The sequence below is a fragment of the Onychostoma macrolepis genome, chromosome 07, assembly GCF_012432095.1.
Source record: "Onychostoma macrolepis isolate SWU-2019 chromosome 07, ASM1243209v1, whole genome shotgun sequence".
In the NCBI taxonomy this organism is placed as follows: domain Eukaryota; kingdom Metazoa; phylum Chordata; class Actinopteri; order Cypriniformes; family Cyprinidae; genus Onychostoma; species Onychostoma macrolepis.
In genome coordinates, this window is record NC_081161.1 from 43030281 (window position 1) to 43056977 (window position 26697).

The 26697-nt window shown below is 33.9% G+C and overlaps 1 protein-coding gene across 1 annotated transcript in view; it reads right to left on the reverse strand.

The window, feature by feature from the left end:
* Positions 1–1162: 1162 nt before the first annotated feature.
* actn3b (actinin alpha 3b) overlaps positions 1163–26697 on the reverse strand; it is a 37734-nt gene continuing 12199 nt past the window's right edge. Inside the window, exons 2-21 of the mRNA XM_058783252.1 lie at positions 25282–25396; positions 24412–24531; positions 22879–22965; positions 22671–22758; positions 21663–21741; positions 21074–21155; positions 18822–18907; positions 18455–18547; positions 16927–17157; positions 16538–16685; positions 15116–15266; positions 14055–14163; positions 13752–13892; positions 10129–10311; positions 9895–10029; positions 8702–8881; positions 6799–6945; positions 6661–6726; positions 5182–5340; positions 1163–3431 (exon numbers count right to left, since the gene is read on the reverse strand). Coding sequence (XP_058639235.1) covers positions 3273–3431; positions 5182–5340; positions 6661–6726; positions 6799–6945; positions 8702–8881; positions 9895–10029; positions 10129–10311; positions 13752–13892; positions 14055–14163; positions 15116–15266; positions 16538–16685; positions 16927–17157; positions 18455–18547; positions 18822–18907; positions 21074–21155; positions 21663–21741; positions 22671–22758; positions 22879–22965; positions 24412–24531; positions 25282–25396 — 2559 coding nt within the window. The 3' untranslated portion in view covers positions 1163–3272. The remainder of the gene's footprint in view (positions 3432–5181; positions 5341–6660; positions 6727–6798; positions 6946–8701; positions 8882–9894; positions 10030–10128; positions 10312–13751; positions 13893–14054; positions 14164–15115; positions 15267–16537; positions 16686–16926; positions 17158–18454; positions 18548–18821; positions 18908–21073; positions 21156–21662; positions 21742–22670; positions 22759–22878; positions 22966–24411; positions 24532–25281; positions 25397–26697) is intronic.

The following is a 26697-nucleotide window of genomic DNA, read 5'->3' on the forward strand; positions in this document are numbered from 1 at the left end:
GTGTCTAAACAAGATGTCCAGGACCACCAGCAGAAATATAGGCCCACAACATCAAAAATACAGCAGTATATTTCATTGTACACACGAGGTACTGTTTGCTGCTAAAAAGCTCATTTTTTTGTTTCATCTGACCATAGAAGTCAGTCCCATTTGAAGTTCCAGTCGTGTCTGATAACTCAATATGCTGGAGTTTGTTTTTGGATGAGCGAGGTTGTGGTGATGTAGGTGCTGTTTGACAATTTTTCTGGTTTTCTGACTCCGAGACTTAACTATTTTCTGCAATTCTCCAGCTGTGGTCCTTGGGGAGTCTTTAGCCATTCAAACTCTCCTTCTCACCGTGCATTAGGACGATATAGACACACTTCCAGGCAGTTTCGTAACATTTTATGTTGATTGGAAATTCTTAATTATTGCCCTGATGGTGGAAATGGGAATTTTCACTGCTCTAGCTCTTTTCTTAAAGCCACTTCACTAATTTGTGAAGTTCAATTATCCTTTGCTGCACATCAGAAATATATTCTTTGGTTTTTCTCATTGTGATGGGTGATTTAATTTGGAATTTGGGCTTAGTTTTCCCCTCCTTTTTATATTTCTGTGAAACAGGAAGCCATGGTTGAATAATTTCATGTTCATAATCACCCAGGAGTGCTCAAAATTGTGAATATGAATGGGAATATAATTCAGAGACATTTTACTCATTAGAATTTCTAGGGGTGCCAATAATTGTGTCCAACGTGTATTTGAGAAAATAAATTCCCTTTAAATTCTTATTATCCAATGAAATGTTAGTTTTTTGTGAATTTTTAAAATCAAAGATTAAAAGGATTAACAATGCAGATTAATTTTCTCAGCCTTCTTTGATCATATTTACCAAGGGTGTCCATATTTTTGGCCATGACTGTGTATATATATATATAATATATATATATATATATAAACTCAACGTGATTTTATTTATTTTTTTTACTGTTTTGATAGACAAATAGAGAAATAAAAAATTTGAGAGCTGTCAACAATATCCAGGCTTAAATCCCTGAAACCCACAGCTGACCGTTGAGAAGAACGGCTGGCCTATCTACTGTAAATTCATCCTAACGCTCCCCCTACTGGAGTCAACCGAGATGAACATACCAACAGACAACAAACGACACATACAGAAAGAGCCGATTGAGACGTTTTATTCTGGGTTTTTCGTTTTAACTTCTAATACTCTGTGTTTGAAAAGCGAATGAGGAAAATGAAGACGACAGAGAGGTGATTACAAGGCGATCTGAAAGGTCAGTGAAATACTTTTACCCAGAAATCACATCATGATGGATAATAATCAACAAACAACATCTGTAATTGAAATTATTTAATAGTAATAGAAAGTAGACCATATTTTTAAATAATGTCAAGGCCTGCCTGAGGATGAAGGTACCTGCTGAAGAAAAAAACAATAGAACCCTGCCCAAAATACAATAGAAAATGTAATGGTTATAATGGGAATTGTATTGGTTTTAATGGAAACTATAATGGTGTCTACTGGTATGTGATGGATTCTATTGGTGGGATGTTAAATCCTATTGGAAAAATGCCCAAAACACACCACAAAAAGAAATTTTGTAATGGTTTTACTGGAAAAAGCTAATGGTTTATAATGGTATTTTAATGGAAATAGAATTCTGTGATGGTTTCTATTGGGCTTCTATTTTTTTTTTTTTTTTTTTAGCAGTATCAGAACCTTCTGCCTCCTTCCAAAACTTCCAGAACATTCCAAAACTTCCTCGATCTCCTCACACACTGCTCTTAAAGGAATAGTTCCCCTAAAATAAAAACTGTCATCATTTACTCGCGTTCAAAACCATAATGTTTTTCTTGTCTAAACAAAATAACTATAAAGTCTTATACAATTCTTCAGTGAAAATTGGGACGTTCCCACCACAAATATAACGGTAACACACAGGGGACCAATTTGTTAACTTTTTCAGAACTTTTTTCTTTTCTTTCTCAGAACGTTAAAAAGCATTGATAGCCAATCAGAATCCACCCAGCGTTAAAGCGCGCGAACATTTAAAGCGTTAGAAAAGGAAGCACGCGCTTATAATTGTTATTGTCCCTTGGTGTGGACGCTAATATAGTTATCCTTCTTGTGAACAGGCCTTATTAGGGTCTGTTTTTCGCAAGCGGTTATATCTTCAAAGCAGAATATGGAGTCATAGACTTCTTGACAGACCCTGGTCAGCTGATTTAGACATACAGAATATCACAAAGGTTTCCAATGGCATGAGGGTGAGTAAATGATGACAGAACTTTATTTTTTGAGTGAACTATTACTTTTTAAATTACAGGTGTGTGAATAACAAAACTCTTAAAATACTGTCTTGTACGTACCTGGTGCTTACAGTCGGTTTTAAGGCAAACCTGGTTTTCATTTAGCTCTTTGACTAGCAGAAACCTTTCCGGTCAGTACAACACATACACTCTGCCATAACATATTTAAGTTCATTTACTGGCTTTTGTTGATAATTTTGGCACAAACTCTCCAAATAACAGTGAAGACGTACATCATAAACAATATTAAGGGGTGAACATGACAACACAACATACAGAGACACCATGTTCTGTGTAGAGATTATTCAGTTGTTCTCACAGTTTCATATTAAGACGACACTGGACAGCAGTAGTGCTTTTGGGGTCTTAAAATAAAGTACAGACTTAACGAAAAGGGGGTTCTCTCGCATATTAATGTCTGTAGAATAAACGCAGCATGCATCTTCATAAGCACTCTTTAGCATCAACAAACACACTTTTTAATATATCTTTTATCGTGTTGGAAGGTTTTATTTGGCACAGAGAGGGAAAATGGGGCTTGGGCATTGTAACTGCAGCTTTTTGACTGTCTCTGAAAACTTAAGTCGTTTTAGAGGCGGAGCAAGTTATATTTCAATGAAAGATCCTAAACTGCACTGAAGAATCATTCACAAAAACGTGAAATTAGAAACATAAATAGGGTTGGTTTAATTCCATGCTGACTTTAGACTCATCATATCAGATGCATATAGGAGGGTTTGGCATCCAAATTGGACACAATTTGAGTGACCGCAAGATTAAAATCCCCGTTACGCGTCCTTTACAGGGTGAATGTAGTACAATATAATGTTAAAGCTAGCAGACAGAAAAACAGAGAGGGGAAACGAGGGATATTATTGACTCCCTCGTAGATTGAAAGCTACATTTGGGGGCTTAGAGATAACGAGAGGAGAGAGGAAAAAGAAAGACATTCAGAGCGTTTATAAATCGCTCTCTCCATAGAGGGCACTGGAGAAGGAGATGTAATCCAGGGCTCCAAGGGCTGCCTCGGGGCCGACATACTTTGTCATGCGGCTGATGCAGTACTCGGCCTGTTCTGGTGGGAGTTCACGACGAAGCTCCTCCACGGTGATGTAGGGCTGAAGGACAAGAAGAGACATTTTTACACCAACTCTCACTGTGTTTTTGTACTAAAATTGGTACTAACACGTGTGCAAATAAACACAGAGCGTAATTAATTCTGAATTCTCCCAGACAATATGGCAAGTTGTTTTAACATTTAACCGTTAAAACTTACTTGTATCTATTCTATTTTTTAGATACTAGTATGTATTCTATTAGGTATTAGTACTTATTCATTAGGTACTAGTTCTTATTTATTAGTTACTAATACTTATATGGCAAGCCATTTTAACATTTGACCCTTAAAACATACTAGTATCTATTTTTGTAACATTTTATTTTAAGGTGTCCATGTTACACGTTACATGTACTTACTATTATAATAACAATAAATTATGCATAATTACATGCAAGTAACCCTAATCCTAACCATATAGTAAGTACATGTAGTTAATTAATATTACTCAGTACTTAAATGTATAATTATACTGTAACAGGGACACCTGTTACAATAATGTGTAGTCCTATTTTCATGCTACTAGTACTTAATTTGTAGATACAAGTATCTATTCCATTAACTAATAGTACTTATTCATTAGCTGCTAGTGCTTATTCTTTGGGTACTACTACCTTTTAAAATGATACTAGTACTTATTCATTAGCTACTAGTTATTTTATTTATAAGATACTGGTACATTCATAAGATACTAATACCTATTCAGTTAAAGTATATAATAATAGGCAATAATATCTATAAAAAAAAAAGAAAAAAGAAAAAAAGTACTACTACCTAATGAATAACTACTAGTATATAAAAATATGGAATACACAATTGGAATACATACTAGTGAGAAGTGAATTGCTATCTAAATGACAGATCCCCATAGAAGTCAATGGCAACAATGTGAAATGTGTTTCTAGCAACAATAGAATAGTTACTAGTCACTATTGAAATAAGTACTAGTATCTAATCAATAAGTACTAGTATCTAGTTCACAGGTACTAGTATATTAATAAATAAAAACTAGTGTATTTAATTGTTAGATACTAGTTCTAGATATTTGTACCTTTTAAATAGTGGTGCTTATTATGAGATACTATTACTTATTGATTAGCAACTAATACTTATTGAATAGATACTAGTACACATTTATTAGAGACTAATACTTATTCCAAATGTTACTAGTACGATTTTATTTTACTAGTAAGATATTTAATTGGCCTCTACAGTGCCAATTCTGACTAGTTATAACCTAAGAAGAGTAAAAAATCAATTGTGACTAGTTAGATAAGAATGGTTACTAGTAACAATTACACTGATAAATAAGTAGGCTACTAGTGCTTAATGAATAACTATTAATATATTTTAAATAGATACTAATATCTAATAAAAAGTAATAATAGTTGATATATGTACTAGTATTTAATGAATGCCTAACTAGTAATATTTAAAAAGATAGCAGTCACTATAGGATTACATACTAGTCAGAACGGAATAGTTGATATGTAAATGACAGATCCCTAGTCAATGGCAAAAATTTGAAATGTGTTACTACTAGTAATAACAGAACAGTCACTAGTCACTCTTGAAACAAGTACTAGTATCTAATAAATAGGAACTAGTATCTAATGAATAATAGATACTAGTAGCTAAAAAAAAGTACTAGTAGCATGAAAATACTACAATTTAAAGGCTTAAATGTTAAGTTAGCTTGCCATACAAACACAAATGGATTAAAGAGCAGCAGCACTGGACGTTGATCTCACCTTGTCGGAGGCCAGGATCTTGAAGGAGGCCATGACCTGTTCGGCAGTGTCGGTTTCAGCGGTCTCGCGCGTCATGAAGTCGATGAAGGCCTGGAAGGTCACCACACCAGTGTTGTTGGGGTCCACCAGGGTCATGATACGGGCGAACTCCACCTCACCCTGACAGAAACAACCAATGAGATTTAAGATATCACATTTACTTTTGTGCTTATTGGTGTCCAACACAGGACCTACTGAGATTTAAATTATTCCTGGTTGACATAGGGCTTGAGCAAAAAATAAATGATTCAGTATGAAAGAGAGGTTTTCTGCAAAGCCATGCTTAACTAAAAAGAAAAAAGCCTTTAAAAATTATGTAAAAATAACAATTTATATATAAATTTGTTATTTATTCTAACAAACTAATTTGTTTAATGTTCAAAACAAAAATATTCAAATGTGTGATAGGCTTACATTTTTGGACATTAATTAATAATTTATTTATGTTTTGTTTATTTATTTACCTTTATTTAAGTGTTTCCAAAAAATATACAAAAATGTATTTATTCTGTTCATATTTTCTGTTCAAAATATTTGAGAATTTAAAAAAATCTTAATTTGAAACTCCTGCTCAAATGTATTGAGTGTTTTAAAAAAAGGAATATGCATATTCAGCAAGGATTTATTAAATTGGGCAAAAGTAACAGAAAAAAAAAAAAAGATATGTTAAAAATTAATAATAAATGCTGATCTTTTGAACTTTCCTAAAAGATGTATTACAGTTTCCACAAATTTGTGAAGCAGCACAACAGTTTTCAACTTTGATAATAATCAGAAATGTTTCTTGAGCAGAAAATCTGCATGCTAGAATGATTTCTGAAGGATCATGTGACACTGAAGACTGGAGTAATGATGCTGAAAATTCAGTTTTGCATCACAGAAATAAATTACATTTTACGGTAACACTTTATTTCGATGGTCCCTTTTGAACAATCTGTTGACACTAAGTAATGTTGCAACTACATGTCAACAAACTCTCATAAGAGTATTAGTAGACCGTCTGCTTCATATCTACTAACTCCTTATTGTGTTGGTCTCCCAACAGATATTCTACTGACTATAAGTAACTTTGGAAGAACGTGTCAACTTAATCTAACCCTAACTGTACCAGTCAACTAATACACTACTAACAATCTAATGAGAGTTAGTAGAAATGTAGGTGCAACATTACTTATAGTCAATAGAATGTCTTAAAGGGACCATCAAAATAAAGTGAAACCCATTTTACTATATATTCACATAGAAAACGATTATTTAAAATTGTAATAATATTTCACTGATTTTCCTGTTTTTATTAAAAAAATGCAGCCTTGGTGAGCAGAAGAGACTATGTTCAAAAACATGAAATAATCATACCGACTCCAAACCTTTGAATTGTATGTGTATGTAATTTGGTGAGGATGAAGGATTTTGGTCACAGTGAGTTTTCTCGTCACTCACCAGATCGTAACCCATGGAGATCAGACATGCGCGGAAGTCGTCGGGGTCCATCATGCCGTTTCTCTTCTGCAAGTTAAAAACAATATTGAATCCCCTTGCATACGGTCAGATGTGAATGTGTATGTGCGTCTCACTGACCCTGTCGAAGTGGTTGAAGGAGGCTCTGAACTCGTTGAGCTGCTCCTGGCTGATGCCCTTGGCGTCGCGGGTCAGGATCTGGTTCTCCACCTCGTTGATGGTGCGAGCGATGGTGGTGAGCAGCTGCTCCCAGCCCACACGGATGTGCTGGAGGAGGCAATGACGGATGATGCCAGAAACAGAGCCATCGTGAATCGTTGCAGGCTCTTGAACATTCATCATTCCTCTCATAATGCTTACTGTTCTGTGTATTTGTTATGCAAGCTCTGTTTAATGGTTTTATTTTCGGGTAAGGCATTATACAAATAAAACTTATTATTATTATTAAACTAAATATTATTATGAACACATCACTAAAATATATAGGAGAGACCAGGGTAATCATTAATGCATAGTAAAAAATAAATAAATAAAAAGTAAATTAGCTTTAGCTTGTTTGCTCTTTCCAGATTTTTATTTTATTCATTATAGTTTTGCTATTTAAATTTAGCTAAAAATGTATTTTAAACAATGAACAGAAAATTAAAAACATATTAGCCCTTTAACTGTCACCCCGATTTTTGAACATAAACGTGAAAATGCCCTATCTAAACGTAAACTGTTATGATTCATGAACGAATACATTTTGTAATATGATTTTGAAGTACCAATTCCATGGTAATGCAATGTATGATTTTAAAATGGCTTTCACAGGATGAATTTTGAGGTTTTAAGTTTAAGTGATATATAATTTATGATGATTTCTAAAACGTGATAGGGAAAAAGGCAACAGAAAGATTTTTTGTAGAACTCCTGTTATGATGTAGATTTTTGAGGTGCACTCTTGTCATAAATTAATCTATTACTGTTCCTACATAATTTGTAGCAAAAAGCAGTGGTAAAATATCCATTTGGGAGTCTTAGACCTCAGACAACATACAAAACTACCAACATTTGCTATAAGTTTGATCGCAATATATAATCATTGCTGCTAATAGTGTTCACAGTCTGTTTGATTACATGACATTAACTAACTGCTTGATTTTTACCGTACATTTCTGCCATATGGGCATCAATTTAAGATAGTCACCACTGATAAGCTATTACTAAATATAATGTAGAAACTTTAATTTTCTGTAAAGCTACTTTGCAATGATTTGCATCGTGAAAAGCACTATATAGTTTGTCATGATTGGATTAGGATTTATTTGTAATATAGTGAAGTAAACTTAGGCGTCCCACAGAGGGGACTGGTGACAGTTAAGAGGTTTTAAATACATATGTGTTTGGACTCTTTTACCTTCATTTGCTATTACCAGGGTTACTAAATTAAAACCAGAAAAAAAACATTTCTCATTGTAATTCTGCTTTTTTTTTTTTTTTTTTTTTTTATTCAATTCAGTAATTCTGTAATTCAGTTTACTTGGTGTACTAAAATAAATAAAACTAAAAAGGAAATAAAAGTTAATTTAAAAAAACGATATAGAAATAAAAAAAATGATTTCTTTGCGATTGTGTTAAAAGATCATTAAATAATTATTTAAAAAAAAAACAAAATCAATAACATTAAAAACATTAAATACATATCTGTTATGGAAAATTTCTTTTTTTTTTTTCTTTTTTTTTTTACTTTAGCTATATTATCTATATTTTAAATAAAGGCATTCCTCTTGAATTTGTGTCAATAACACGGTAGGTTCCCACTGTGACAGCTTACCCCGCTAAAGGACCAATGTATCTTTTTAAAAGCTTTGCTTTTGTGAAGAGTTTAAGTTGTGTATCTGTACAAAAATTTATTTTATAATTTAAATCCAGCCTGTCAAATATTCACAGGTAGCATGAAACTAGTCCCGGTCCCCCATGTAACACAAAACTAAATTTTGTGATTGTTGTGAAAATGAAGCCTGTGTTTGTAACAGAATACCTCCATGGTGTAGTTGGTGTGTTTGTTGTCAAAGATGAGCGCCTCCTGAATGAGCTGGTGATCTCCCTCCAGTTTGTCAATGTTGGATTTGTAGTTGATGATGTTCTGCTCGTACTGCTTCAGATTATTCATCTGTTCTTCCAGAGAGCCGGTGATATCCACCGACACGTGACCGATCTCCTAATAACAGCAAACCGACAGAGAGAGCTGGTGAACAAATGTGCATTAGAAGAGAAAGAACAGAAGTCTGTAAATAAAAAAAGGAATCAGCAATGTCAAGAAGCTTAACCAAGCTGAAAACTAAAAGATACTCATACTTAAAAAGGAATCAAACTAAAAGTAGCTAGTAACTACAACTAAAATTATTAAAATAATTATTTTTCTAAAAATAAACGTTACCTGAAATACAGTAAAAAAAAACAACTCTACAAATTAATTTATTCTATTTAAGCTACCTGGCAAGGAAGCATTTTCATTTAGTTAAATTGATGCTTTACTTTTAGTTACTTTCCAAAACTGATTCCCTTGAAAGTTAAATTTTCAGAAATTAATGGAGACTTGAGGCAAAGTGCCACTAAAATGAACAAAAATGCCCCCCAAATTCAAGATATAGGAGCCAAAAAAAGAGCCCCAGACCAACTAAACTAAATCCATTATGGCTGTCGAGATTAAAGTGAAATTAAAAATAAATAATAATAATAAAAATGACAAAAATACAACGCAAAATTACCAGAACTTTAACTTAAATTATAATGAAACCAAAAATATAAAAATCATTCAAAATAAAGGGGGAAAAAAACGTTACTTCCTTGCACTGATACCCTTATCAGAACTTGAAAATTATGTTTTTGGAAATTAATGGGACTCAAGGCAAAAACACAACCAAAATGGCCCCCAAATTTAAGATAAAGGAGCAAAAAATGCCCCAGCAGGACTAAATTAAATTTATTATGGCTGTACAGGTTATATGATCAAAAATAAAAAAATATGAAAAATATAAAAAATATGAAAAGTGTTCATTCGCATCATGTTGCATCAGATTTTTTCACTTACATGAGCTGTCTGAATGAATCAGTTCATTAAAGCGAATTAGACTTAGACTTTTAGTAACTTTCCACCCTGATACCCATGTAACTTCCTTAAATCTTGTTCTTTACCCCATCACCTGATTGTTTCGTGTTGAATAAGCTCACCTCCATCTTAGTCTGAATCCAGGGTCCGATGATGTTGGACTGAGCAGCGAAGGAGCGCCGCAGCCTCTCATTGGCCTGTTGCCTGGCAACCTCTTCCTGCAGCATCTGGTCTCTGTGGGGCACCAGCTGCTTCACCTGCAGGGGGCGACAGATCAGAAACACACATGAGAGTCTCTTCGTGCATCCAGAAGTGAAGTAAATGACTAGCCATGAGCTTTGAGTGTCTGTACTCACAGCCTCCCATTTGTTGGTGATGTCCTGTGGGCTGAGGACCGTGTAGGGATTGACTCCGACCAGCTTGATGCCGTAGGTCTGAGCGATCTTGGTGATCTCATTCTGGATGCCCATGACGGCAACACGCTCCTTATCGGCTTCTGGCAGGGTGGCCTTGAACTGATCATGAGCTGTGATCAGACTCTGAAAGACAAATGGAGATTAAAGGTGTAGTTAATGGTGTCCTATTATGCTTTTTTACTTTTTCAACAGTACTTAGTGTTTAGTGTTGCTGTTTGAGCATAAAAAGATCTGCAAAGCTCAAAGTCCACTCTACACTGAGATATTCTCTTTAACTGAAAACACTTTACAAGAACTGCAGTGCACTTCTTCACAATATCACTCTTTTAAATAATTCCTGCCCACCAAAAAAAAAAACCTGGCAAAGCCAGAACTGCGTTTTCCAAAGGCATCATAAGCTTAAGTACATCGTACACCCATTGAAACCAATGGAGCTAAGATCAACTTGGGCTTGCGATGCTTTTGTGAAATTTCCCAAAAGCACCTATGGTCACAAGTTCCGTCATCACCAATAGAGTTCTATGGAATTAATGACCATAGTTAGCGAACGATACTTTTGAGAAACGCACCACAGGATAGTAAATTAATGTCGGTGGACTTGAACTTGAAAATGGTTTGTATTGACGTCTTTCTGTGGTTAAAATAAGATACCCTCTGATATTCATTCATGTTTATTTCATGCTATAACCAGCAAAGAGGAAGAGTTGATCGGTTCATGTGCCATTAATGACACAATTAAAATCCATAAAACAGTATTTATTGTTTGCATTTCAAATTTAAAAACTGAGATTTTGTCAGCATGTTGTCAGGTTTCTCTTTGCTCCGCGACGTATTTTTCACTGCGTGAGAACATGATGTGTGGCGTGAGAGTGCCATGACTTGTCAGACATACAGTAGCGACAGTAACTCAGTTACCCCAGTCTATATGTGACCAATATTGCATTTTTGTAACAATCAAGCATGGAAACCTATTCTAGTACACCCCAAAAACCAAATCAAGACTTCATAAAAGGGAATAGGACCCCTTTAAAGGGGTCACCAAATATATTTTTTAAGGGATTTTAGAATGTTTCCTGAGGCACATTTATAATCTTACTATGTTTTTTTTTAATCAAAAACAGTCACAATTTATGTATAAATAGTCATTTTCTACCCCGATTTTAGCCTCTGATTTGAATGATCCATTAAAGGGGGCGTGTCTGCTGTGAGACTTAATGCAAATGCCCATTGTTGTGATTGGCTAACATCTGTGCATATGAAATGAGCATTACATCTTGAACTCTCTTGAAAACTTTTACTGCATTTTTACTTTAACAGCCGCCAAGCTGAACTAATGGTGAAAAGTATTGATTATATCGTTATATATTTAGAACTGCTTCCATCGCATCAAAGGTTGCAGCCAAACACTGTTATGTTTACTGGGCACACAATGATCACTGTAGTTATGTTTCCATCTAAAGTAATAATTTATATGAAAAATTGGAATATTGCTTAAAACATTTGCGAATAATTTTGTATATATATTAAATGACTTGCTCCTCAGAGCGCCCAGACTGAATGCAATAAACATGGTCAAGTTATCTTGCTTTTAGAGGCAGATGACTGCTGTTTGGGAACAGCACTTTGATGACAGACTTTGGCTTCAAAATGACCAAAACAACATTTCTCATCATGCAAAGACTTTTTTTATGCGCACTGAGGAATTTATTTGTTAAATGAGTTTCCATTATAGTTTATACACATGTTTTCGTATCGGATAAAGAATTATTTGACTCAGTTCAGAGCAAATATTTTTATGCACATTTTTAGGATTCATGCGCATCTCTGCGCTTACATTTAGCGTTTTAATGTGATATCCCCAAATGTGCATAAAAACAGGTGGATGGAAACATAGCGAATTATCTCCTTAATGCAACGCAATCTCACCAGTACATTCATCGTAACTAACACAGGTAAAACGCAACGTAAATAAGAGAATCATTGAGCAGTTTACAAACTGTTTAATTGATTATAATGGGAGTTTTGGCAAAAATGCAGAAATCAAATCACTGATAGGCTCACGCTGCTTCAGCGATTATAAAGAGAACAATCTTATAGATATATAGAAAATATCGATAACAGAAGGTTTTTACGCTACTAACAGGAACAGTGTGAAATTGATCGCTTAGTCACTGGCTTGATTTGCTAATGCATAAACAGCAGGAAACCACTTTGCCACAGACAGTCTGTGCATGAGCTGCTGCTCTTTACAGAAAATATAGTGTTTTCTGGGTTACATCATAAATTATAAAATGGTTATTCAGAATAGAAAGTGCTGTTCATGTGCATGTCTTTTATCTAATAATGGGTGAGTAGTTTCATGCTGCTTCATAAAAGCCTGCGCTGCACAAGACCGTGTTGATAAATAGGTTTGCAGTGCATTACAGTGTTTTCTGCTTCAATTACATGCAACAAAAATAGACACTAAAGTTCTACTCGCACCTGCAAATGCGGAGCTTACGTACGCAGTCAGTGTGAATAATGCAGCCTGTAAATGTGGGCACTGAAATAAATACTATTATGAAACAGGTCATATTGTTCTGAATTTTTCAGTGCACGTCTTTCAAAACAAGCTTTTATAAGCCTTTTCATCAAAAGTAAAAGCATTCTCCACCTCTGAAGTGACGTTTCTTTTCTGCTGAAGAAATTATGGCTGGAGAAAAATATTATTTTATTTTACTATTTGAAATTTAATATTTCTAATGCAGTTTTGTGTTCGCTATGTACAGCATTTTACATGACATGCAGACAAAAATATATTTATTGTGGCCATGAATTAAGATTTTGTTCCCTCGTTTTAGTAAATCGTGGCCATGTTGTACTAATTCATTCCCTTGTTTTGATTTAATACAAAAAAAGGAAAGAAATTATACAATTTGGCCACAATTTACTAAAGTGAGGGAACAAAATCTTAATTTATGTTGCATGTATAGTTTCATTATTGAACCTCATGACATTGTTCAGGTCACATGTCACATTTTACTCTAAAATCAATCAATCAATTTAATTTTAGTAAATTTGAAGTTAAAGTATATTTCCCAAGAATACTTTATGTATTAAGTATACTAATATGAATTTACCAGTAGCATACTTGTAAGTGCACTATTTCAGTACTTCTTGGAACTAAACTGGCCCACTTTTTAGTTAAAAGTATACTTTTAAGTGAACTGAACCATAACTATAAGAACTATACAACAAGTAAAGTTGTACATTTACTGTTAGCTTACTAGTTATATAATTTCAAATATGTTTAGCTTATGAGAGTATATTTTGAATTAAACTACTAGTACTTTTTTATATTGTACTTTGTTATACTTTTATATTATATTATTATAATAGTAATCACAACTATAAGCCAAATATTCTTAGAATACTTAATTGTACTTTTCTTCAGTGTATCTCAATCTAATATATATTACATTATATAATATATAAATACTTAAAATAATTAAATAATACATATTTAAAATATGTAAATATATTTTAAATCATTTTTGTTTTTCATAAATCTTCATGCAGCTGACCTGGATCTCCTCGATGCTGTGCACGATGAACATGTCCTGCAGATCCTCCATGGCTCCGTCCATCCAGTTGTTGAACGGCGCCGCCCTCTTGGCGAACTCCAGGTACAGCTGATCAATCGTCTCCCAGAGTTTTTCTACACGCTGGAGGATGAAAGAAAATAATCAGCTTGAGTCATATGCAAGATATAGCTACTTTTTTACATATATGACTGGTATTCCAGTTGCATGTTTATTATGGGCAGCTAATATTTGGCTTCACTCTGCAGCATGAGTTTGTCTGGAGTGTGTAAAGTGTTTGTGCACCTCTAGAGCGTCTCTTCTCTTCTGGGTCAGGGTTCCCAGGTTGTCCCACTGGTCACAGATGCCCTGGCAGCGGGTGTTCACTGTAGCAGCATCGTGATAGTCTAACTCACTACACAGAGAGATAAACACATCTGAGCACCGTATGGAGTTCCTGCATAAATCCTGGTGTTTTAAATGTTGAACCTCATGAAAATGTCCAGGTTTTATCTTCAAAATTAAAGTAGTATACCATACACTCTCAGAAAAAAAAGGTACAAAAGTTGTCACTAAGCTGGTACCCTTTCAAAAGGTACACCTTGTACCTTATTTAACCCTAAATAGTGCATATTAGTATCTAAACTTTAGATACTAATATGCACCATTTAGATTCTAAAGTGTACATATTAGTTCCTAAATGTACATATTTGTACCTTTTGGAAAAGGCACCAGCTTTTGTACCTTTTTTTCTAAGAATGTAGGAAGTATACTAATATGAATGTACTAGTAGCAAACTTATAAGTGCACTATTCTGATACTTCTTCAGACTAAATTGGCCTACTGTTTAGTTTATAAAAGTATACTTTTAAGTGTTCCAGTAGTGAACTTTAACCAGTGGTAAAATTTTAGTTTTTCTTTAGTACTGAAACTATTCTGTGAACTATACTACAAGGGAACTTATACACACAAGTTATAAACATCTAGTCCATGTTAAAATACATTTTGAAGTATACTGTCAGTAAACTACTAGTTTAATAGTTGTTTTATTATAGTTGTATGTAAACACAAGCCAAGTATACTTAGAATACTTAATTATAGATTTTTTAAAATTATTATTATTATTTTAAATAAATGATCAGTTATCACGATGGAACATTTTATTTTTGAGTTTCTTTCACTCTCAATGCTTATTTCTACAGCTATATGTTGCAAATCAAAAAAAAAAAATAAATAAATAAAAAAAAAAATAGGCTTTTTTGTTTTTATACAAAAAATGTTTTTGATTTTGCAGTGAAATATGATCCCGGACTTGATTTCAGTAGGTTTTGTGAGGTGCACCCAGTGAAGCGTTCTGTGTTTCTTACTTCAGCTCTTGAGCGATGGCTGCGATCTGCTCCACTCGGTCCTGGTGGGCGGCCAGGTCGCTCTCAAACGCCTCGTGCTTCCTCATCAGAGCCCTGATCTCCATCAGAGAGGCCGTCTCATAGTCCTTCTGAGACAGCAGGTGCTCCTTTCCTGCAAACAGAGACGTCAAATCAGAAAAGCAACCATGGCCGTGCTTTCTGAAATGTGTGAATGTGCATTTTGCTGTAAAGGTCTGTTGACAATAGCATAGATATATATGAAGCTCGGCTCACAGAGAGTTTACAAGCAGCTTTCTGTTGGTTGGTTGGTTGGTTTTTTGTTGGATTTGTGCAAATTTGCATTAAAACACGAGTGCACTTTTACAGCCTCATTTTTATACTCACACTCTTGCAAACTACTTTAACTTAAACTTTCCATCTTATAGATTTAAGAAACAGATTGAAGGTCATTGGGAGCTTAGTGTAGGTGATGCTGACATGTGACCGTGATGTAGTTTGTTTATAGCCTAACTTTAGATGTTTACTTCTGCCAATTGTATTTAGACTTCAAAATTCAAATAGTGGTTCATTTATGAAGATCTTGATGCACAGAACATGTAAGAATCATAAACGCCCGATACGAAATCTTTTGCCTCTCACATGAAATTCCAAATCGTTTGGATTTTGATTGAAATTGCTGGATTTCGACTGCAAAAATTGGCTCAACAATGATAAATGTTATGGCGCATTAAGGCAAATTGGTGTCAAGAACTCAGATTTAATGCCAATGTAGCAAAATAGCAATGTATGCAACATAAAAATCAATGGCAGATGTTTTACCAACAACTGATTATTTATTGTAAGGTTCTTAAAAGTGTGAAATGTATTTTTGGGAATGGGAATGCTAACGCATAACTTTCTCCAGGTATTGTAGACATCCTATATATGAGTTAAGTTTAAACCAGTGAAATCTGTGTGGGGAAATCTTTCGTGTGCACAGTAAAATTCATCAACTCAATAGTCCACTTTTTATATGCATGCTTTTTCAAATTATTCTATCTTTTAAGTAAAGAGTTGCCGGAAGATTGGTGGTGGAAAAAACCTGTGTGACCTTCTTGTAGTTTGTTTATAGCCTAACTTTAGCTTTTTACTTCTGTCGATTGTATTTAGGTTTCAGAATTCATAAAAGTTGTGTTCATTTGCATTAATTTGACCACATATTTAGTCAGGTTGGTGTCAAGAGCTCAAATTTTTTTTAAATAGCAGTGTATGCAGCATAAAATTAAACATATTTTGTAGTACAATGGTAGATGTTTTACTAGTGACCGATTCTTTTTTTTGTAAGACTCTTAAAAGTGTGAAATCAACTTGTATTTTTGGGAATGGGAATGCTAACACATTATGCGTTATGTTTAAGCTCTTGTGTACACTAAGTATGTTTACCTGTGGTCCAGGACTCATGCAGGGCGCATTTCTGCTTGAACTTCTCCGCCAGATGATCGAGTCTCTCCAGACGACGGATCTCGGTGAGGAGCCATTCCTCATAACCCTTCTCTACCTGCTCTAGACCTTTCCATGCGTTAGCAATATCCTGCAGACAAACAAACAGACAGTTTCTGTATCAGAACCAATTAGTCAAATCGCAGTCAATTGATCTGATTGGCTGAATTTCTAAGGAGTGCAGTTTGTTGTTCATAGAGTCAAGTTACAAGTCGTTTTCTACCAATTTGAGATCTATTCTTAGGAGGACCAATGTGCAGAAGATGCTTCATAAGGGTCAAAAAACAACCGGAGGGGGAAACACAACTTTTCAGATGTTTTGCGCGACTTACCGACACCATCTTGCCCTCAGAGGGCATGAAGGCCGGGCGGTTGCTCAGGCGGAGTTTGGTCTGCAGGGTGTTGAAGTTGATCTCCAGCTGGCATTTCTCCTGAACGCGTGGAGGCTTGTGGACGCGCCTGTAGTCGCGGAAATCCTCCAGCTTCTGCTGCATGGCACGCATGGTCTGCTCCGCCGCACGGTTCTCCAGCCACGGGATGGTGCGACGGATCCACTCCAACAACTACAGAGAGGTGGAGCAGTTAGAGACGGAGAGATGGACTGATGGGCATGATGTAGGTCTTAGAGGGAACAAAATTAGGGCTGTTACCAAACCCTAGTGAGAAGATTATGCTGTATTGTCTGCATCATTTGCTCAAAAACACTGACTCCAGATTAAAGGAAAATGTCAACCCATACATCAAAAAAAAAAAGAAAAAAAATTCTGGTCAAAATATATGTTAAATGTACGTTCTAAACAATAACGTTAAATACTTCAAAATGTATTTCAGTGGCAAGAAAATTAATTTTCTAAATGCAAATGTGGATGGAGTAGCCCACTAGAGATCAAAATGATTCATTAATGTTTAATTTTTCAATGTTCACGTTATAGACAACAAATACAATTTTTATTCAAATGTGAAATGTGAATGTATTTTCTTGGATTCAAAATATAGGGCAAATTAAATTTTTAAATGCTTTACAATTTTTGTTGTAAATTTAAAATATATTTAAAAAAAAAAAGCCAACAAATAAATATTAGTAGAAAATATATTATTTACACAAATATATTTTGAAACATGTTATCAAACATTTGCCCATTTTGGTATATTTTTTAAATATATTAGTTTTTCTTTTGTTTGTTTGTTTGCTGTATGGGAACTGTAGATATAGTTTACATTTATGCATTTGGCAAACACCTTTATTTAAAGTGCATTAATGCTGTTCATTTCAGCAGGCTACAGCCATTTAGCAATGCTAGCACTGGTTAAACCACCAGAAAAACTTAGTATCTGACTGAAAACAACAGCTTAAACCAGCCTAAAGTGGTGAGCTGTTTGCTGACTGGTTAGGCTGGTTTAAGTTGTTTCTTAACAGAGTATTGAAAATTATTAATATAAAACAGATACATTTATTAAAATGGACTATTTCAACCAATATTTGTGTGTAATGCGTATTTAAGGTCCGAGTCCTAAAACCCAGAGACGTAACATTTTAGCACCTCCAGTTCTATCGTCCTGAAGTCAGTGGGGGGTTTTTAATGGTTTTTGGAGACATTAAACATTATCAAGCCAAACAGCTAAACTCATCTACTCACTTTCACAGTATTTGTTGTGTTTATGATTCTGCTCTTGCAAACTAATGTTTAGCATTTTACTTCTTCCAGTTGTATTTACTCTTCAAAATTGAAGTTGTGTTTGTTTGTGAATATCATCATGATGATTAAAGTGTATAAGAATCATAAACTTCTGTTGGTCACAGACATTATTTTCAGCAAAAATCCCACTGGCTTCTGCTGTTAATGTCCGAAAAACTCTCACCTCACTGGCCAGTTTCTCATACTCCTCCATCAGCCGTTCGTTCTCCTGGTTCACAGCCAGAACCTTACAGATCCTGTTAGCCGCGGTCTCAGCCTGGAGATACGGAGAAAACAATCAGCTCATTTAGTGCCATAACAAATTCAGTTTAGAGTTAATGCGCCTGCATCCAAGTCTCCTCACTTCATTTACATGTTCATTTACTCTGCGTTACACTGGAGAGCGTCTGGAAGCTCAGTGCATTACTCAAATCAATTTCCTTCAATCATTTACACAAACTGATCCCAGTTTATACATCTTACACTGTAATAATGAAAAGAAACATTAGTTTGGGAAATTGAATCTAAATCTGATTTGAGGCGAATTTTACCTGCTCGGCACCGGCGAAAGCATGGTAAAAGCAGGACACATAGGTCATGATGGCTTTCTCATCAGGTTTAGGGGTGTTGACGATGTCTGAGGACAAAAAGAAACATAGAATCAAGTTGAGTTCAAGCAAAGGCCCTTTCCAGCAGGTCTGCGGTCATTGTGGCCAATTTTCTATGAAAATTCAACAATCTGTTTGTCAAGATGAGATTGGTAACACCACAAATTTTAATCTTAGGTCATATTTACAATACAGTACAAAATGTGACGAAACAGGAAAATAACAGTGTTAATGTTGTAAAATCATTTATCCTATATGAAACAAGTTCAATTTCAGCTCTGAAGCAGCTCTACAGAAGATAACAGTATATTCAGTTTTCAGCTCAATGTAGTTCAGCGTTTATTTAGTAACTCAATTATGAAAAAAATTCTAATTACACTGTAAAGCAGCTCTACAGAGGACAAGAGTGTCATTATTCAACTCAGTTTAGTTTGATATTGATTTAATTCAGTTCAATAACAGTGTTAATGTTGTAAAATTCATCAATTATTAAACAAATTCAATTTCAACTCTAAAACAGCTTTACAGAATCCAATAGTATTTATCTTAAGCTCAATACAGTTCAGTGTTGATTCAATTCATTAAAGTTTATCAATTATCAAACAAATTCTATTTAAACTGTAAAGCAGCTCTATTGCAGAAGGCAATATTTCATTATTCAACTCAATTCGGTTCAGTGTTAATTTAGTTAAGTTGAATAACAGTATTGGGGCCAGTTTTACTAAGAGCTTGTGCCAGCGCAAACTGTCTTTTGGTGTTAAAATTGTACTGTCAGGTTTTACTAAAGACGCGCAGTGAAGAATTTGCGCTGAACAGGCATGGACAGTTATTTTCGCTCCTGCCCTTATTGAATATACACATGTAGGAGCAGTACCGTTTCTAGGCATAGGCAAGCTAGGCGGTCGCCTAGAGCGCCACCAGCTGGAGGGGCGCCAATGAGCGCATGTACTGCCGCTACATTTTAACAGGGTTGTGATCAAGAGTGGCACAGAAAAATGACTGCCGCCCCCACTGGATCCCCCAACATCATTGGGCTAGAGTACTGTCATTCTGGTGATGCCTGTATGCCATTGGATCAGAGAGCTGTCAATTGCTACCTCTGATTGTTGCATGCAAAGTTTGGATTTGGAGCGCTCAACAATGCCATTAGATCAATGGGTTCTGCCCGTGTTTTGGCAAGATAAGGCTTTTTTTTTTTTTTTTTGCCATGCAAGTTAAAAGGCCAATTTAAAATATTGGTACATAAAAAGTGCACAAAATCAGTATTTTGTTTAGGCAGTATTTGTGCCAGTCGAGAAATCATGTTTCATGTGAAACTGGTCTAAAAGGTGTGCGTTTTTGCGCCAATGCATAGTTAAAGGTTCAGTGTGTTGTGTAATATTCCCATATAAAACTTTTACAGCCAATTAAAATCAATACAATTAAGATCAATACATACTTAAACCGCTTTGTCAAATTTAATGCATTACGGAAGTGTCGAAATGCTGAATCAATTAATTCGACAATTAAATGTGTGTCTGAAAGAGAAATCATTTATATATATATATATAGATAGATAGATAGATAGATGGGGGGGTTAATAGGGATTTCGCCTAGGGCGTCAAAATGGCTAGAAACGGCCCTGTGTAGGAGTTTCCCTTTCAGACGCAAAATTTATGGGAGGAGAGTATTCAGCTGAATCACACATCGCGATTTACTAACGTTTGCGCTCACCAAATTATTGGCATTTGCGCCATTATTTAACGCCCAAAAAAACTTGTCTTAAAGCAGGCGGTAATTTGGTTTATTGCGCTGGTCATTATGAAAATGATCTTGCTGCATCTGTGTTCTTTAATGTGCACATTATTAGTAAATCACCTGCAAAATTTCCCCCTGGCTTCCCATCGGCGCTGTTATGGAACTGCGCTCTAACGCTAATTTGCCCTGTTTAGTAAATCTGGCCCTTGATGTTATAAGTTAGTGTCATTATTCAGCTCAATTCAGTTCATATTTTGCTCACATCCAATATTATCAGTGCAGTTGAAATGATAATATTACTGAATATTAATTGTCATTTAAAGCCCAACCCTGTGCATTAAACTAAAAAAAGATGACTGGCTCTTATAAATGAAAGGTGATGTTAATCTGCCATATTGTGTGTTACAGGATCTCCTCCTGATGAACAGGATTGATTTCAGAGGCGATCTTTCACTCACCTTCAGCGTCCAGCATCTTCGGGATGTCCAGGTATTTCTCTGCCACCTCAAACGCAGTGTTCAGGTTTCCAATAGGGTCGTCCTTCAGAGGACCGACAAAATCATTCACTCTATTGCACTTCCCAACAATATCGTGCATTTAGCTCCTCTGTGACTTTTTTTTAAAGGGCATTACAGACATACTGTCACTTGTAAGAGTTCGGGCCTTATATTGTACACTGTTTGTAGACAGTGCCTTATATTAGCTTCTACAAATTTTCCTGATGTTATAAATAATAGCATTTTCTTGTAGTCATATCTGAAATTTCATTAACATTAATTATTTTAAGCCATTCAAGCAAAATGGAGAGAACAATCATAGATGTTTGGAACAGATTCCAAGCAGATCTATCAGTTATATAATGATTAATTTGAGATTTCTGAATCAGTCATTTAAGCCTGCAAAATCATAATCTGATTGGATAAAACAAGAGCTTTGGAATCAAGGATAAACCTTTTGATGATTAAATGTAAAAAAAAAAAACCTTGTGAAATCCACACAGGGAATAATTGTAAAGTATTTGAAGGCAAACTGGTGGATAAAGAGCACCTTTCTGAGTTTAGAGTAATCGATGAGGTCTGGTCTGTGTCTGTGGATGAGGGCACACAGAGCGAGGCCGTCCTTCCAGCTGACAACAACACAGAAAGCATATTAGGAAACCTGACTATGCTGCTATATAAAGAGGACTGATCAAAACAAACAAAAATTCAATAAATAAATAATGAAAATGGGAATACTTTACAATAAGTTTCCATTTCTTAACATTAGTTAAATGCATTAGTTCAAAAGAACTAACAATGAAAAATCTGTGGGGTTTTTTACCAGTCATGTAAGTATTTTTTTAGCATGAAAACTAATGCTGATTTGAAGTTAAATAAATAAATAAACGTGATGCCAATTGCAAAGCAATATGAAAACAATTAAAATTTTTAAATAATTTTTGGGAATTGTTATTAAATTAAACTAAATTTAACTTAAAGACTGTTTAAAAATCAAAATTACTGAAAAATATAATGTTGTTAATAAATAAATTCTGATTATTTCCAGTCTTTTAAATATTGTAAATGATGACCTTAAAAATTAGTTTTCACAATTTAACAAAAATTTCCAAATATATATATTAGTACTTGTAATAAATCATACTAATAATAATAATAATAATAAATATTGCCAATGTTGCTGTTGACAGTATTTGGTATCAGAACTGAAAATGCTACAAGTACAATAAAGAATGTTTTTAAACAAATGTGAGTTCAATTGAATTGTAGATGTTACTGACAGGGCAAAGATAGCATAAAGAAAACACAAAGAGCTTTGAAAACCTATGTTTATTATATTTGGTTAAAAAAGTATTGTCACGTTTAGTTATAGTATAGTGAATAGTATTAGTTTTAAATATTTACATCTAATCTAATTAAGGATGCATTCACTTCTCTGAAAGTGACAGCAAATACATTTATAATGTTACAAAAGATTTTATTTCAAATAAACGCTGTCCTGAACTTTCCATCCATTTGAACTTTGTGTTCAGGTTTGACTGTCTGTCGTGTCTCTCACCTGATGTGGAAGTTCTGTACGTTGACGTTCCTGTAGGGGGCCGTCTTCCTCTGACACCACAGCAGCAGACCCTCTTTAGCAGACGTCTCTGTGGAGTCACACAGCAGAAAACCATCCGTATGAAGCGATAATGAGTGTTTAATTAGTAACATGATCAGTCACGTCGTGTCGTCAATGTCTCTGACACAATGCAAATGTGTGTTCGTACCCTCCACAGAAATGTCCTGGATAGCGAAACGGAGAATGATGGTCCAGATCATTCCAAGAGTCATTTTCACATTGCCATCAACAATTTCTGCAGAGCAAGAGACAGAATTTTGGATAAAGTTAAAATAACATTATAATATGTGTACATACTTACACATACACATACATATATACACACACATACATATATATATATATATTATATATATATATATATATGTGTGTGTGTGTGTGTGTGTGTGTGTGTATATATGTGTGTGTGATATATATATATATATGTGTGTGTGTGTGTGTGTGTGTGTGTGTGTGTATATGTGTATATGTATGTGTGTGTGATATATATATATATATATATATATATATGTGTGTGTGTGTGTGTGTGTGTGTGTGTATATGTGTATATGTATGTGTGTGATATATACACACACACACACACACACACACACACACATATATATATATATATATATATATATATAGATAGATAGATAGATAGATAGATAGATAGATAGATAGATAGACACACACACACACACACACACATATATATATATATATATATATTTACATAAATAGTTGCAGTTTACAGTTTACAAATATTTTGTTAGTTGGTAGTTGTCTGTCAGTTTGAAATATTTAAATTTATTCTAATTAGAAGGTAAACCATTTTAAAAAATATGAATAATTACATATACGCTACTGTTTAAATGTTTGGGCTCAGTAAGATTATTATTATTTTATTTTTTATTTTATTTTTTTAAAGACATTGATAAACTTTCAAAGAATACTCACATCCACTTTTTTTCAACCTTGATGATAATAAGAAATGAGATTTCTGAAAAAGATTTCTTAAGACTGGAGTAATGATGCTGAAAATTCAGCTTTGCATCACAGAAATCAATTGCATTTTAAAATATATTCAAATATAAAACAGTTATTTTAAATTGTAATAATTAGTGCTGTCAAACGATTAATCGTATACAAAATAAAAGTTTTTATTTGCATAATATATGTGTGTTCTGTGTATATTTATTATGTATACATAAATACAAACACATACAGTATATATTTTGGAAATATTTACATGTCTATATTTATATTCATATAATTTATATTATAAATAAATATATTTAATATATAAACATAACCTAATTTTCTGACATATATACATGCATGTGTGTATTTATGTATACATAAATATACACAGCACACATACATATATTGTGTAAACAAAATTTTTATTTAATTTTATTTTGCATGCGATTAATCGTTTGACAGCACTAGTAATAATATTTGAGAATACTACTGTTTTTACTGTATTTTTCATCAAATAAATGCAGCCTTGGTCAACAAAAAAGGACTTCTTTAAAAAAACCAAAACTTTTAGATGAAAATGTATTGAGAAACTAAAATAATTTAAGAGATTACATTATCAATATACTATATATTTTACTGAACATAATTGATTGCACTAAATAAAAATTGACAGCCGTAGTTAAGTCTCAATAGTGTACCAATAGTGTAAGTTTCTCACCTTCAGCACCGATGGACACCAGTTTGACTCCTTTGCTTGAGATGAAATCCAGAGCCTTGTTGACGTTGGCGATCTTGTGGAAACGCATCTTTCCTTTGTCAGGCTTGGGCAGTCTCTCACCTGCCGATCAATCAGACCAAACTGATGTCAGTTATTGAGGTAAACTGATCATCATTTTGACGGTGAAGTGTGCAACTCTAATGAAATTACATAAATAATGACTCTTTCCAAACAGGTTTCCCAAACAAACAAAGTCAAAACAAACAGCTTAATATTTTTTACAAATATACTCAGTTTTATACTGTTAGATGGCGGCATTTTAATATTTTCAAACATTGCACGCCTCTCCTTTAAAGTCATCTTTAAGTCAAATGATGCAACCCATTTTGATTGCAGTCAAAAGCCATTTCAAGTTATGAACATATTTTGTTTTCTTTGGAATAACATGCACTGATGAATCACTGATAATAATATCAAAAATATGCATTAAGAAAGTAAAAGAGTGCATTCAGATTTCACGCTCAAACAGCAGGTGTTTTTAACTGCAGCTCTGATTCTGACTAATGTACTGAAAACGAACCACAAATGTAGTACATGACTCGGCGTCTGTCCTCTGAGGATAAAATAAGCCTTACATGAGTCATGAGCTCCATTCACTGCTTCAGTCTCTAGTCACAAACTCCTTTTAAATATGACTGTACGAGACGACAGCTGAATTTGCTGCAGCAGACGACTTCATACTTCTGGCATGAAATATCAGCGATTGTGGTGTTAAAATATCAGTCTCTGTCCTTACGTTTGCTTCACTAGCTCAGTGCATCCTAACATATCAGTATAATGGAGGTGTGTCCTTTATCTTCCTGTCATTACCTGAGATGACCTCGAGCAGCAGCATGAGTTTGAGGCCATTCCTGAAATCCTCTTCAATGTTCTCGATCTGAGTTCCCGCTTTACGCAGATGAGAGTTACACCATGCCGTGAACGTCTGGGAGACAAAAACAGATTATTAAATGAATGCTTGTCCTCAATAACAAAAAAAACCCTGCCATTTTTAATAAATACTATGCGTTTCAAATGTACAAACCAGGTGAGAACTATATTTAACTTAATTAAATGGAAACTGACATTTTCTCAGAATTATGAGATACGAAATTAGAATTGTGAGGAAAAAAGTAAGAATTGTGAGATAAAAGTCGCAATCACCTTTTTTATGTGAACTCAGAGGAAAAAGATATAAGATAAAAAGATATAAAGATATAAACTTTATGTAAACTTGGAATTGCAAGGAAAAAAGTCAGAATTCTTAGTTTACATCTCGCAAATATAACTATTTTTCTCAGAATTGCGAGATAAAACTCACAAGAAAAAAATTTTAAATAAAAAAAATCTAAGAAAAGTCCTAATTGTGAGATACAAACTGAGCAATTGCAAAAAAAAAAAAAAAAAAAGAAAAGTCAGAACTATGAGTTTACATCTCACAATTCTGTTTTTTAGTTTCTGCCACAGAATTAAAAAAAAAAGTAACTGCTAATTGTACTGTTCTGAATTTATATCTAACAATTCTGAATTTTTCTCTTTTTTTTTGGAGAATTGCTAGATTTATACACGCAATTGCAAGAAAAAAAAAAGTGCAATTCTGAGAAGAAAAGTCCTAATTGTGAGATACAAACTGGCAATTGCAAGAGGAAAAGTCAGAATTGTGAGATAAAAGTTTCAATTACCTTTTTTATTCCATGTTGAGAACAAAAAATAAATAAATAAAAAATAGAATTGCGAAATATAAACTTAGAATTCAGAGGGAAAAAAAGTCTAAATTATGAATGAAAATTCTGAGTAAAATGTTTACATCATGCAACTCTTTTTTTTTTTTTTTTTAAATTTCCTTCATGGCATAAAAAAGGGTAATTAAGAGTTTATATCTTTAAGAATTGTGAGTTCATATCTCACAATTATGAGATATAAAGTCACAACTGACTTATTTGTTTATCTTGGGCAGAAACAAACCATAAGTAACTGAAACAGAATCAGATTCATAGTACTACTTATAAAAAAAAAAAAAAACCTTAATAAAATACATTTTAATAAATTTAAAATCTACTTTTTAGAAGTTAAACATTAAAAAACAAACAAACAAAAAATGTTTCCTTGCGTTGTTCTAATACCCCACAGAAATGTGTTCTGTGTGAACTTATATATATATTAGACTTATTTTGCAATCATTTCCTTTGGAAATGGAATAATCTGACACTTTAATGTTTTAAATCTCTAATAATGCAAATGTGAACA